Source organism: Mya arenaria, chromosome 16 (assembly GCF_026914265.1).
Source record: "Mya arenaria isolate MELC-2E11 chromosome 16, ASM2691426v1".
In the NCBI taxonomy this organism is placed as follows: domain Eukaryota; kingdom Metazoa; phylum Mollusca; class Bivalvia; order Myida; family Myidae; genus Mya; species Mya arenaria.
The window spans coordinates 44,117,383-44,133,059 of record NC_069137.1 but is presented as its reverse complement, the minus strand read 5'-3'; the positions used below and the strand labels follow the sequence as shown (position 1 = coordinate 44,133,059).

General features: G+C 35.0%; 1 protein-coding gene across 1 annotated transcript; it reads right to left on the bottom strand.

Annotated features, from left to right (window-relative positions):
• Nucleotides 1-5,360: 5,360 nt before the first annotated feature.
• LOC128221678 (uncharacterized) lies at nt 5,361-11,615 on the bottom strand. Its single transcript, XM_052930278.1, has 5 exons — nt 11,511-11,615; nt 9,619-9,771; nt 8,709-8,787; nt 6,620-6,745; nt 5,361-5,527 (listed from the first exon to the last, which is right to left on the bottom strand). The coding sequence occupies exons 1-5, from the start codon at nt 11,613-11,615 to the stop codon at nt 5,361-5,363; spliced, it is 630 nt and encodes a 209-aa protein (XP_052786238.1).
• Nucleotides 11,616-15,677: the final 4,062 nt, after the last annotated feature.

The following is a 15,677-nucleotide window of genomic DNA, read 5'->3' as shown; positions in this document are numbered from 1 at the left end:
CATATTAAAGACATTCAAGATAGGCCGATACTAGTTTATTATCATATTACAGGTGTTATCAATTGTAAATTTATATTATCAAGTTTAACGCCTTTTCTGTGTTTATCATAAAGATATGTTTTGTTTAACATGATATAGTTTAACCACAGTTTATTGGATGCTATTCATCAACTTATATCAATATATTAATATAATAGTATCATGCGTTTAACATATATATTGCCTAGGAACTATTCATTTGTTCTCTCAATAATTTGTCCGTATGTTACACAGCAGCGACCTCAAGTTGACCAACCACAAACAAGAAAAACCGGTTAATACATCACGCACACACCACGTGATCAACTTAAACTCGATCGCAACGACACCTAATGTAACACTGTCGCCGGATATTCGAACAAATAAAATATCAGCTCGTATTCTACTAATCAAAGTTTGTTTTGATTTATTTTATTCATCTAACGAAAAATCATTTAAAATCGGGACATTATTATTTAATTGGACGAAGTGATATCTAAAAGCGACTGTTTTATTTGGCAGTAGTGTCACATGTAATTTTACATATTAAACTTGATATAAAATATTGTATGACTGCTGAGTAACTGTTAATACATACCAGATTGCTATGTAAATATGTACTGATGCAGTACTACCTGTATAATAAACATGACTAGCCATAACATTGTGTTGACTACAAGCGCTACTTCTCGACCAAACAGAATGGAGAAATAGGTGATAGTTCACTAATATCAGAAATTATTAATCAACTATTACGTATTTGACGAGATACAGAAACAATTGCTGTACCAATACCAGACAATTGAAGACAATATATGCCAGAACTCGCTCAATATCGACCAAAATCGGCCAGTATCAACAAAACTCGCCTTATATGAGTTTCCTCCCTTTTGATTGGCTACAAAACTCGCCTAATATAGGATTGGAGAAATGGACCATTTCCGTTGGCCGTCGAAACTCGCCTAATATGAGAAATATGCTGGAAATAATTTTTGAAGGTAGCCATTTTGTTTTCCGTTTTCCGACTTTTTTGAAAAATTTGTGCTTCGTAAAACTCTGTTAGGAATACTTGAACCTATTGAATAATTAAACCACCTTGACGGTTTGATATTGCAGTTGTATTAAACCCGTTGGTGGATTTTACGACTATTATGATTTTTTACACCAACAAAAGGGACGACGAAAGTGAAACATTTGACGTTTTAGCAAACGATTTACGAAATTAAGACGAAAAGACATGCTTCCTTACTATGTACAGTGCTTTATTCATACCTATGTACAATGTCACTTTAAGGATGCATGTCAAAATCAGCAAAGTCAAGCCACCATGAATGGATAAGGGATAAATACGGCTTCAATGTGAACTAAAGGTAAGTTATAAGAATGTTTTTAACCAAAATGGTAATAGTTAATTGATAAAATATTTATTTATTAGGTGATTTCATATTGGCCAAGTTATTTGTCCTCGGTCAGCTGTATTTGCCTTCGCCCTTTCGGACTCAGGCAAATACATCTAACCTCGGACAAATAACTAAGCCAATATGAGATCACCCAATTAATAACATTATAATATTCAAAACATGAATAACTGATTTTTGGACTGTAATTAAGCAAAAATATATTTTGCAGATTGGTTCATTTTCCGAAATGGCGTTGTCTCATTTATTGCCGCGAAGCCGAGTTCCCCGAGCAAAATGTGCACGGCCGTAACTCAGGAGACAATTATACATTTAGGTTATTCTTATGACGTTTTTATCTGTCCCCGGAGGCTGAAAGTATGTTTGTTACCGGTTTTTAAATCTTCACTATTGTTTTGCCCCGACCAAAAACCTTTCAATGGCCTTTAGAAATATATGGACCTTATTGCATTGCTGTAGCTAAAAAAGTAGGTCAAAATGTCACAGCCATGGTCTTTCAAGGACAACTTGATATTTGTTTTCAAACCTACACATGGTATCAGAACAACTTTGTTTGGCGGACGGGGGGTGCATGCAACCGGCAACAAATACATTATTTTGTTACGCCTAACTTAAAGGATTTTAAAGTATGATTGTACTGCAAGTTTATAACTTATTATTATATTTACTAACTTCTTTTACTAATGCAACTGTATTCATCCGAGGTTGTTTCGATGGAAAATGGCCGAGGAGCTCCGGTTGGGGCAGGTATTGACGTTATTTATCGATTTGGGCAATGTTGAAACAAATTATGTAAACATAAAGATACATGTTAAATATAAGCATTTCTTGTGTTGTTTCAATCTATAGGTATATTTGATAATTTTTCATGAAGTCCAGCCTCACAACCATCACTCTTGTTATCAACGGATCGGCACGTTGAGAGTGTCTAAAGGATATAGAGGATTTTGTTTCATTGTATTATCGTAATTTATTTCACCGTATGAGCACTAAATGCTATATTTCTCGAGTTGCGTAGTAATACAATTTTATTTAAAATTTCCCAAAAAAGGATTACATTAAATACTGGTGAATCATATCCTCATGTATGGGATGCACATGTATACATATTTTCATTTATATCAAGAACACTATGGTCTGATTTTAACCTTATATAAGTATCGTTATTGTCTCTAACAGTTTAAAAACAAATTTATAAGTGCTGTATGAAATATAACCCATTACCACCGCTAAGGTTATGTGATACAATGTTCTGTAAATATTACTTGTATAGAACCCATTATATTTACTGTTATTTTATGAAACTATCCATGTTTCGTATAAAAACAAAATTTATGAAAACATGTGACTTCAACAATATCGGAATACTTTGTTTTACAATCGGTTGGTTACTCCTTGCACGTTCCACGACAGGGTGGATACCTAACCGACGTCCTGTCTATATGCTCTCACTGTGGAATCTGTCCCATAAAGTTCATTCCCAGCTTCCGCCCCCTTATGCTGTCCTTATCGTAGGTAAATTAGGCCACACTGTTTCTTAAAAGTTGATCAGGCGGTTAGTAAAACTCTATCAAAACGGATGGACTCAACATTCGTCCGAGCTAGTTTTAAACCATCCTTTACCTTGATAAAACAAGGCTTCTTCCTTATTAAATGGGATAATTGTCTTCACTGTCAATTGTACTCTCCTCCATATGTCATTCGCGCGTATGTTCATTCCGTCCACCTTGTCTTCTAGACACATCACTCGACGGACAACCTTAACCGTTTACCATAATGTCTGTTTTGTCTGCAACGTATATGTCCGTTCCTCGCCGCGTATATGAACGCCCCACTGCCGCGTGTATGTCCGCCCATTCCACCTTGTTAGCTAGACGCATCACTCGTCCGATCAATATTACCCTAATCGTGATTTCTGCCGCGTTTATGCCGCCCATCTGCCGCGTATATGTTCACCAGTCTGTCGCGTCCATTTTCACCCGTCTCCCGCATGAAAGACCGACGCTCTGTCGAGTTTATGTCCGCCCCGTCCTTCTTTTCTTCTAGACGCATCACTTATTTAACCACCTTTACACTCTCCGTTATGTCTGCCGCGTGTATATCCGCCCCTCTGCCGCGTGTGTGTCTGCCCTCTGTTGCGTATATGTTCGCCTCTTTGCCGCGTGTACGTCTGACCCTCTGCCACACGAACTCCCGCCTATCTGCCGCGTGTCTGTCCGCCCTATGCCACGTGTATGTTAGTCCCACAACAGGGTGTTTATTAGCCCTTCTACTGCGTGTATTTCCAGCACTTTGCCGGGTGTTTCACAGCCCTTCTTACGCTTATATATCCGGCACCCTGACGCGTGTATGTCCGCCCCTCTGCTGCGTGTTTCTCTGTCCCTCAGGCTCGTGTTGTCTTCTCAAGGCATCACTCACCCGACCATATGTACCCTCTTTGTTATGTACGACCGTCCACCTCCTTCACACGATGGTTTAGCGCCACCAATAGCTAATTGATATCATTCTAAAAGCCTCACCTTTTTCTCAATGATATCAATACCCCTTCACTCTCATCAGTATTACTCTCTTTAAGTACCGCCTGTTCGATTCTGCATTTCGCAGTTTTGACTTATCTTTTAATCTATACTACAATCCAAAGTGTACCACCCATAAAACGCAGAGTTAGACATGTAAAGTACATCCCTTTAGCGTTTGTATTTCCTGCCGAACCTCTTTGTATATGCTGAAATAAGTGCAACAAGAAAGTGAGCAGTCAATGCCCATTTCACGGTATTTCACGGAATTCCGACTGACGGCTGCATGTTATGGACAGATACCAAAAAAGCACTCACCAAAACCAATTAGAGCAAAATTTTGTAAACCAATAATAATAACGCTTTTTGGAAAGAAATACAATTTTTGCCGTTTAAAATATGATCGATTTTTAAAGTGCCTAACCCTTTACCGCCAACAATTTTACTAATATAGCATTTTGAAGCAAAACGTAGAATGGCCATAGACGACCTTGCAAGAAAACAGAAGATTTCAAATTCAAACTTTATTAGGATTTACCTACGTCACATAATAATTCATTTTTAAGTTTATTTTAAAATATAAAAACAAATATTGTAACTTATTTATATAAATTTGATAAAAAAGAGAAAAAAAATGGAGAAAAATCGTATGAAATCTAAAAGATCGGCTCAGAAATAACTTTTCATTGAAAAACGTGTATGCTCTTAGCTGATTAAAATATTAACTATGAAATTGAAGTGCTTGAGCATATAGGCCGATGTTTGATGTGCACGCTGTCTGCGTCCACTGTCCACATACGTAAAAAAAGCCAATAAGTTTAATATTGTTTGATTTATTCCATCTATCCATATCCGATCCGCCTTCTCAAGGTATCACGCATTGAACAATTTTTGCGCAATGAACTAAAGCCCGCACGGTTTATCTTGATAAATTTGCTGACACAGTGGCACAAACATTTTACGAACAAAAGAACAGAATTGCAAAAAAGCATGATCGTAAAGGAAAGCATACAAACATTTTCATAGTTCATTCAATTTCATCGTTTGATCTGCATGAAATTTTCTAACAAAGGCAAATTAATATTGCATATCAAACACAAATATAACTGAAGTTATGGAAGCAATTGCAATTAGCGACAAACAATTCGATTAATTTCCTAGACCAGAAATATGAATTTCTTTATTGTTGAGCGAACACTTTTAGTACGGTTTCTGTTTTAAGATAAAGATTAGGAGAACGGATGCTGAATGCTTGTTCATGGTTAACCGCAATTTCAACACAATGTATAGTCCAGTGCACACAGCGCTTTGATTTTGCATCTTATAACATATTGTGTTTGCATAATAGAAGCATAGTTTGAATTCAATAAACATGTATTAAAAATGTTTTAAGGCTATTATTACGCATTTACAAATGCGTACATTCTTTTGGGATATCAAACATATCCAGTGACTTAATATCTCCAATATCGAGGACGTTGAGGGTATAGAGAGATCCACTGTCGGGGTTGGCGGTCGGGGCGAAGTAGGTCACGGTCACTGGATCACACTCCTTTGGCTCCACAGGGGCGATATCTGGATTAAATTATTATTAATATTAACAATCTAATGTAAAACAAAGTCATATTTGATTTCAAAATTGGCAAATACGAATAATGGAGGGAGTAATAAACAAGTTTTGGTATAATATTGGTTTCATGATCTTTGTATATGTTGTGACATTTTCAAGTAAAGTAAAACTATCGAGACGCTATCCGGAAGTGGTTAGGTTTTATTGTTCCGTCCGAAACCTACCTCAGTTTGAAAATAAACATGGCGAACAGTCATCCAACATATGTGTTGAAACACCATTTAGTCGAAACAGACATGCGAAATCATTGTTTTAAAGAAACTCAGAAATAATGTCTACATGCAGAAGCTCTATCATGCTCTTAAAGCTTTACACAAAATCATGCATTTGCTACTTCAAGCAAAACTTTCAGAAAAGGTTTCGAACCCCAAAAAACCGTTAAAATCAAAACTGAAACTAGTTTGGTATCAACAAAAACTATCTATATAAGGGCATTGTGATTGAAACTATGGGCGTTTTTGTTGATACCAAACCAGTTTCAGTTTTGGTGTCAATGGTTTCAGCAGTTTCGAACTCGGTTTTGATAGTTTGGCTTGAAGTAACAAATGCATGGTTTTGTGTACAGTTTAAACAACATGGCGGAGCTACTGCATGTAGCCATTATTTTTAATTGTAAATATAACCTTTATCATTTAGCTCATTTGCCCAGTGTAAGGCATTGTTATCAAAAGAATTGAGTTTCAACAAACGTGGTTGATTACTTTCCGCCATGTTGGTTTTAAAGTAAACTAGTTTTCGGATGGAACGAACCGATGAAACCGCCTCCGGTAGGGGTTTCAATAGTTTCGAAAACCGGTTTCGGTTTTCGTTACAAAAACGATAAAACTGGTTTTGGTTTTATTTGAAACTGTAACAACAAATGCACAGTTCGTGAAACCGAAATAAAACCGAAACCAGTTTATAACCAACATAAACGCCCTAAGAAATGCTCGATATTAAGTTGGTTTCAAAGTAGTATGACCATATTCAAAGACCTTTCTAAAGTGATTGGTTTTGTTTGAATTGAATACGGATATATTTTTTAAAAAGGGGAGTACCTATTTTAAATACTGTCGCCGTGATTTTCCACGGCACCTCTCCCGTATCCGTGTATCTGTACGTATGTACGAGCCGAGCCGACTTCTCATTACCGATCACCCCAGCCGATATCTCCTTGGCCGACCCTGTCAAGATAGAGGTACATGATGTACATTCCTACGTTGCATAACAAGTGAATAATCAAAGCGTTGAAAGTGGACATAGACTAGTGACGGTGTTTAACGTGTGTAGGCAATGATGAATGTTTTAACAAACTGTGTAAGAGAGTATGCATGTTACCGTCCAGGGATATTCTTATGATATTTAGATTTATTGGAGGAAGAAAACAATCTTTCTGAAAAAAGGTAAAACAATCAATATAATAAAAATATAAACGTTGTAGATAAAATGATATTTGCAGAACGCTAAACAGACTCTTAACAACACACAGATAGTCTTCTGATTGGCAGAAAATAATTTGCATACACTTGTAAGACGGAGGTGTTTCTGTATATTGTTGTGCAGTTTACATAAACCCAAATGGCTATAAATTGAAAACAATGCGAAATGATTTTCAATAAGGGAGTTTTACAATCGTAAGAAAGCTGCAGTCTCCGACAAGTTTTTCTGAAGATACACATACTTACAAATATTATCTCTCTACTATTTACTACTAGCATTCAGTGTTAGTAAAGACTTTGTGAAAATATAAGCGCATTTCCAAGCATTTTTTACTTAAACATCAACCAAACAAAAACGTTTTAGTTGCTGTATGTATCAACGCCGGGCTTGATGTATCACATTTATTTGATCTGGAGTTTAGGTCAAAACGAATAGTATATAGTTAATCCATAAAACCAATTAAATATCAAATTGTGCGACCCCAAATTGTAACTGGGCTGAAACTTTTAATTGTCTTCATCGTGATGATATATTCTTATTGGGCAAATATTCTGTTATTATAAAATCGAATGGACCTCTACGTAACTGAGCTCGGCCATGGGTGAAAAATATGTGATAACCATTACTGTATGTACGTTTATAAACTTTATAGTGTATGTGTTAGTTTATGACTTCTATTTATCAGATTGAATAATGAAATTAACAGTATTGTTTACGACGTTTTTCTATCCATCAACTCAAATCCATACATTTTGCGGTATATGTTTTTTTAATAAGGATTAATTGTTTTAAAAAAGGAAATGCCCCGTGTACACTTACTATATATAATCTAAAATCAAAGTGCTTGAATTGGCAATAAACTTTCTAAAGCTTTGAACATTTATTGCCTTCTATTTTTACGTTGTTGTTTTTCTATTCGTGCTCAAACAACACTTGAGGAACATGAATATTTGGAATTAAATCGTTTGCGTTTTAAAGTACAATATACATGTTGATGAAGCTATATTTACTTCAATTATTCAATTAATCACGAATAAACTTATTGACATTGTGAAGGCATAATGATATATTCTTATTCGGTAAACATTGCAACGTCATATACTCCAGATACAATTGTATGCCTTGTTCTTATTTGCCATACCCTGTGATGTCATGTTGTTACCCGTTTACTGCAACGACATGTTCGTTCTTGCTATTCAGTGCAATGGTGGTGGTGTTAGTAGTTTATACTCCGGGTCCCGGCGTGAGCACATTGAAGGGTCCCAGAGTGACAGTTCAACCACCGCACACCTATCCTGGGCGGTGAACCAGTACTAGGTGCCTTCACCTCTACAAGGAACTGACAACTTCTGTACATGCCAGGGGCAGTGGTACAGTGCGAATAGTTCTAGAAAGGATTTCATTACTAATCACAACAGAAGTAACCTGGTCCGCCCGGGAATCGAACCAGGTTTGTCCGATTCACAGTCCAATGCTCTACCGATTGAGCTAACCGGGCGGACCATTCAGTGCAATGTAGTGTTCTTACATTATATATACTGCGATGTCATGTTCCAACTGGGTATACATTGCAATGCCATGTTCTTACCTGATATAAAGTGCAAATTCTTATTCTTACTTAATACATATTGCGATGTTATGTTCTTACTCGGTATATACTGCAAAACATGTTCTTACTCGTTATACCCTGCGATGTCATATTCTTACCCGGTATACACTGCAATGTCATGTTTTGCTCCAACGACGATTTTTGGCATTCTCCATTCGCGACATTATACATCTTTCCCTGGAAATATGGACATTTTTCTATTAAAGACAATCTATCTCATTCATCGGGTTTCTTTTTTAAAACCGGTATTCGATTCAGTGCTTTCTTGACAATCCAAAGATTTTTACATGAAGGGAAAGTGTGTTTTGTGTGCAAGATACAAGTTCGTTTCATATTGCTGGAATATGGAGTTTTAAAGTGAACTAATATCATCAGTGAACTTTTTTACTGCAAACTAAGTAGAGAAATTATGAACTTAAAGAACTTATTTTAAAATCATTGGTCATTACTTCCCTTCGATCAAAACTGACTAACTCACTTTTGAACCAGTAAATTATGTCAGTTATGTAAAGATAACAATTTGATCTTCAGAAATGAGTGCATATTTTTTAAAAACGAAGCTTTGGAAATATATAAAAATTTTTATCATATATAGGATAATAGCATTTTATTTTTGAAACTGCATGCATGCCCGAATATTTGCTTTCGTACTAAACATTAGATGAAAACAAATATTCGACGTTATATCATCTATCCAATACCTTTTTAAACTGACCGAATTTGTTTCAAGTTTTTTTTTGCAAAATTAACGCAACAATTAACTTATTTACTGAAATAAGACAACACACGACAAATTATATCACATTTGTCAACAACGAAGCGTGGTCTTCATTTAATCTTTAAAACGGCCCGTCTCCATGCAAATGAAACTTACCGGTTGATTTAGTATCCATGTATTATGATACAAACCCTAGTTCTATTGACCTTTGGTGTTCACGAGGTAAAAATATTGAATGGGCTAGATATCATTGCTTGGTACTAGCTCGAATAACAACAAATTTTACTTACATGCGTAAAATCGTACAGAAGTGTGGTTATACTTGGTACTGGCTTCGGGATCAAAGGAGACTGCTCCACCCCATCAATGTGCATATACACCTTTCCCCGTGATAGACTATACCCGAACTTAACACTTCCATTTATGTATGCAAATGCAGTATTCTGAAACAAGAAAGAAGCCAAATTTGATAGGCGTCCGTCGTTCTTAAAACCTGTGTAAATTTAAATGAGTCATGTATCATACGGCTGTATAAAGAATAAAGCTGGAGTGTTTAAGTAGAGAATAAGGAAGAGACCAAGGAGTTAGAGGGAGAGTATAACGAAGTGAGCAGGAAGATAAAGGAAGAGAATAAGTAAGAGAGCAGGAAATAAAGTGAATAAATAAGAGAGACTTTAGAGATAGAGGGAAGTAATGAGGAAGAGAATTGGAAGATAGAGAGAGGGAATAAGGTAAAGAGCGGAGAGATAGAGAGGGTGAATAAGGTAGAGAGCGGAGAGATAGAGTGAGTGAATAAGAAATGGAATAAGGAGAGAGCAAGGATATACATGGAGGGAATAAATTAAAAAGCGGATAGATAGAGTGAGGTAATAAGGGTAGGAAGCGGAGAAATACAGGGAATGAATTCGGAAGGGAACAGGTAGATATAGGGAGGAAAAAGGTAGAGAGCGGGGAGATAAAGTGAGTGAATAAGGTAGAGAGGGGAGGGATAGAGAGAGGGAATAAGGTAGAGAGCGGTGAGATAGAGAGAGAGAATAAGGAAGCGAGCGTAGAGATAAATGGTGGAAAAAAGGCAGAGAGCGGGAAGATGGAAGGAGTGAATAAGGAAGAGATCGGGTGAGATAAATGGCGGGAATAAGGGAGAGAGCAGGAAGATAGAGGGAGGGAAAAAGGAAGAGAGAGGGTGAGATAAATGGAGGGAATATAGTAGAGAGCGGAGAGATAGAGGGAGGAAATAAGGAAGAGAGCGGGTGTGAATGAATTTATACATTACTGTATTGAAAGAGTCAACTTATTATTTGCCCTCCTTAACAACACATTTAAATATGTCCAGCAAAGGACTTGTTTGGGTTCATCCGGTCCAGTTTCCATAATATACCGGTAGGCGAGAAATTCATTCAGAGATGGAAAACTATTGATTTTGTATAAATATTAACATACTTTTTGTTTACTTTATAAGATAAAAAATATCATCCCTAACTTATTCGGCCAACATAAAATGTACCAACATCCCTCATTCCTCAAATAAATATATACCTTGTGAACGCAGATAAAAATCAACACTTTTATATGCGTTTTAAACGCATGAAGAGTAAAGTTGAAACGGTTTTGAGACCGCTTCTATCGAGTTTGATCGTAAACTGAAATTGTCGTTGTGTCATGATTTTATTAATTTGCCATTTATTTGTGTGAATTGACCTTGAGCCAACATTCGCAATGAACTTTCAATTCAGGGAATACAAAAACTCGACATATTGCCATTAGTAAGGTGAAACATATTTCAGATATATATATGATAAATGCTACATTGGAAAGGCCCCCAGAGAAACATTGCTAGTTTATATTATAGAGAAATATTTCAAGATGCTTCGCTTTATGCAAATCAGAGTTTTCAGATTTTGGTTACGAATCGGCATGTTTGCCTTTACAAACTTTCCACTTATGGCCACGATACAGAATTATAATGATATATAACAGATAATGTATATATATAATTCACATAAAAACAATAATCTATTATAACATAAGAAAAATAGAAGCAATAGTAGCACGTCGAATCGAAGCTTCTAGCTTTCCTGTCTCATTATCTTAGTACTACATGTAAATACATATTTAGCTACATTTTGAAAAGGGCTTTTTTTACTGGCATCGGACATTTAATGATTCAAATTTATTTTCTAACCTGATCAATGAAGACAGTCGCGTAGTCGAGATACAGGAGAGCCTCCCACTCCTGTCTTACACAGCAAATGTTATCTGGATTCTTGAGCGCATCCCCAGGGCCCATTGTGCCATCTTCATGGTAAAGACTTACTGACCATACGCCATTAAGGAAAGTCCACAGAACTACACATCCGTATATGATAAACAACATGTCCGTCTGTTAAGAAATAAAGCCTATAAAACAATGCACATGGATTTAGAAATCAACTTGTATATCTCTATTTACAAAATTGTGATTGTTAATATTAATCTGTATGACCTTAACGGTGTTTACTTTGTCTGTAATCTAGTAACAACTGCAATGTCCGTTTATTATCAGTATTAATATATCAGCGATCATAATACACTGTTCAATAGAGTACAGCTTAAACTTATCGCATTTATCATCTTCGTTTCAATCATTTAATTTAATTTTGTTGTTTAAATTATTATTGTGTATTTCAACGTTTATTGATATTTAGCTGTCTATCCTAAAACAGTTGTCATTTATCAATTCTACTCAATGGCGTTGTTTCATTTATATTTACACCTCAACTTCCATTCCTTAAATGAACTGTCTTTCGGCAATTGCGTTTATCAATCGATGAAGTAAAGCCCACCTACCAACCTCATTTTTTTACGGCGATGTTGATGGAAACAAGAAACTTTTTCAACCTTACCTTGCAGGATAAAAATACTTAATTATATATATTTAAATATATATATATATAGTTATCTCATTATTATATTATTCCTTCTTTTTAACATCACAGGTATCAGTACACTGGTATAAAACACTAGTATAAAGATACTGCTTATAAGTCTCGAGACCACAATGGTCGTATATCGTATCCCAAAGAAATTGACGATATTTTTCTTTCTCGTGACAAAACAGAAGAAGATGAACACACATAGTATCAGTCAACAATTGACAGGATTTACATATCTGATATATTGGCGTGAAATAAACAGTCCTAGTTCATTCAAGATTAATTTACAAACAGAACAAAGCCTTGTATTGTTTTTGCAATGTCCCTTAGTGGTGAACAGCTATTAAAATATATAACATTTATAACGGCTTGTTTTTCGATAGTTTTTTCATCGTAGCTCATGCGTTTAACGTTACGATTCAATAGTGTTTTACATGCGTATTTTGATGGAAACTTTCCAGTATCAATATACTTCGTTAAATATTCAACTAGGCCATATTTTTGTAGCAATCGAAATGTATCCGGAATGAAACCTACGGTTTGTTAATCGAATTAGCCTTTTATTGAAAATGTTTTTTGATAAGTATTGACATACTACACAGCTGACAAAAGTTGAAGCTTTTTAAAGGAACCAGATTGGCACCAAAAAAAAGTGTTTTTTTTCTGTAACGAATCTCAGGACAATTATTTAATAGAATGTGTTACGCTTTGATATCATAATTGTAAAAAAAGAACCAAAATGTACAAAAAAAATGTGTCGGAGACCGGATTCGAACACGTGTCGCCAAAATTGAAGTCCAGTGTAGTATCCACTGTGCTACGACGCCTTACTCCAAACGAGTGGTATATTTAAGCTATTTAGATAACTTGGTAATATCACGTGATAACATCGACTAGCCAATCACACAGAAGGAACGAATTATACTAGGTAGACATACCCAGTAATCTTTTTAAAGGAATAATACGTAATAACTGCTAAACTTAAATAAATTGTAAACTATGTGGTACTTCAGTTAGTACGTTTCAATGCATTGTACATATTAATACCAAGTGAATGTCAGTATTCGACAATTTTCTTTTTTTCTTGCAAATGGATCATCTGGATCACAGTGCCACGAGGGGTCACCCCACACTATTCATTTACAATCTTTCACACAATCTGTGGATCATGTCAAAACCATTCATCTTTACAGTTACAATCACTGACAAACCATGGTGACTAGGGATACCCCTCCCGCACCCTCCCCGTCCAACTTCTTAATTTAATAACAATATTTCACCCAAAAGTGGTGTTGTATTGCACAAGAGTTCTCCTGTCACACAATTCCTGTATATCTTTTTAGCTTCAATCTCTCAACCAGCGTGTTAATAATTGAAATGTGTTTCCATCCTTTGATATCAGTCAAAACCTCTCACTCAGCTATGGTTGTGGCTCACAGACACCCCATCCATATTTTCAGTGACAATATCTCACTCAGCCATAGTGATTTCTGAACTGGTCAACTGCATGTCATAAGTTTATGAAATACTTTCATTTTCGTTTTACCTTCGTAAACAACATATTTCAATGTTAGTAAATACCAAGAAATTTCGGTATCCAATTATTGCAAATTGAATTGCAATTTAATGGTTTATGACACATACAATTACAAACAATATGCTCTGTTAACACAACAGTTGTCATTTGTGTTTTGATTTATAACATTGCGAATTTTCCATAGTCAATTTCTGGCTTAAGCACTGCAGTCACAATAATAATCTCACTAGAACATTTAAGGCCAGGCTTCTTTCATGTATTGTTTTGTTAAATTTAGTATTAGAATGTCGTGTAAAGATCGGATCGCATTTTTTTTTTTTTTTTTGTTTCAATCGTTTATGTTTAATGGTAAAAAAGCATTACTTGCGCTATAAGATTTATGAAATTGTTAGCAGTTTTCAAGATAATTGTTTTTTTTTCTGGAACTCATAATAAAGTTGTAAAGAGGAGACTTTATAATTATAACAAAGAAAGGATATTTCTTTGTAGTCTGACATCTTCGGGTCTCTCTAAAATGCTATGTCAGTATTACTTAGGTGAAGTCTTAATTTGGCTTAGGTTGACTATCAAATTATTATTAAATCGGTTCCTGTAACGATTAAAATATCGATATAGACAGGAATTTTACAAGTTTGCTGGGAAATGAGACTTTTTATTTTAATTATATACTTGTAACGTCATCGTTGCACAGTATTATATAGCAATGCTTTTAATTCTTTTCTTTAAGAAAATAAAAGGAGTTTCTTTAGCTTTAAAAAATACCAGTGATGCTAGACTGACTGTACATGTGTTCTATAAATATATAAAATATCGTTGTTGTTTTTTGTAACCGAAAGGTCTCAAGATACAATTTGTCTAATGGAAATCAAGTCTTTTTCCGATCTTCATTCCTACCCCTTTTTGTGGTGCAAGGGGCATAGCATCGGTAACAATGATCTTCATTTCCCTATATTTTTTGTTGGCTAATGCATTGAAATCTGGCTTATCTATCTTTTCTCCAATTGTTTACATGCAACACTTTTCTTTAATATCTTGTGCTGTGACAAAATTTCATAATATCCAAGGTGTTTATGGATACTATTTCTACAGTCTAAATTGAATAAATCAGCAGCTATATTCGATATGAAAACGGAACGACATCCGATGACGGGGAGAATTCAACTATCGTTGATTAAACTGTTAATATTTAGACTAAAAAGGAATCTCATTTTTTATCCAGATAAACTCTGCTTGAATATTAATTATATTAAGAAGATATACCTATATTTTTTAAATACTACGAATTCTAGGGATAAAATAATTTTATATTGAACAAGTACTTTGCAATATCATTAATATATATTTTTTCCTCAAGAGACAATAGCTGTTGCGCTGTTAATTTTACTGCAACTAAGGGAAACAAGTCTTGATAAACTCAACTAGTTATCATCTGTTCCACATTTTTTCTATTCTTCATGAATCGTATGTTTAATATATGACTATGTATGAGTAATTTATTTCACTTCATGTTTGGGTATGAATAAAAAACTCTATTTGAGATTTAAACAATCAAAATGCATGTTGGTGTAAAAATTATATAAAAAAACGCGATCTACCCATTATGCTTAAATTACCTCCCTTACAAATGTTTCTAAAATACAAATAATAAATTTAAGATAAATAAGTTTGAAAACACAACTTTGAAGTATAAAAAGAAATAAAAAATATTTTTAGAAAAAAAGTAAAGTATTATTTGCGGATATATATATTTTCTGAATCGCTTATTGGTCGTGAAATAAAGACTATACCCGCCCCGCAGGCGGAGTAATCTGTATAATCTATTTTTAACGAGCACTACTCGAATAGTGCTCTAAAGTGACGTCAATTGTTTATCAAACCGCTGCAGAAACAAGCATATTAT

Coding starts and splice junctions, on each gene's coding strand:
- LOC128221678 (XM_052930278.1), bottom strand. CDS start 11,615: ATGGGCCCTGGGGATGCGCTCAAGAATCCAGATAACATTTGCTGTGTA. Junction 9,772..11,510: donor CGACTGTCTTCATTGATCAG/GTTAGAAAATAA, acceptor TTCTTGTTTCAG/AATACTGCATTTGCATACAT. Junction 8,788..9,618: donor TTCTGTACGATTTTACGCAT/GTAAGTAAAATT, acceptor CCATATTTCCAG/GGAAAGATGTATAATGTCGC.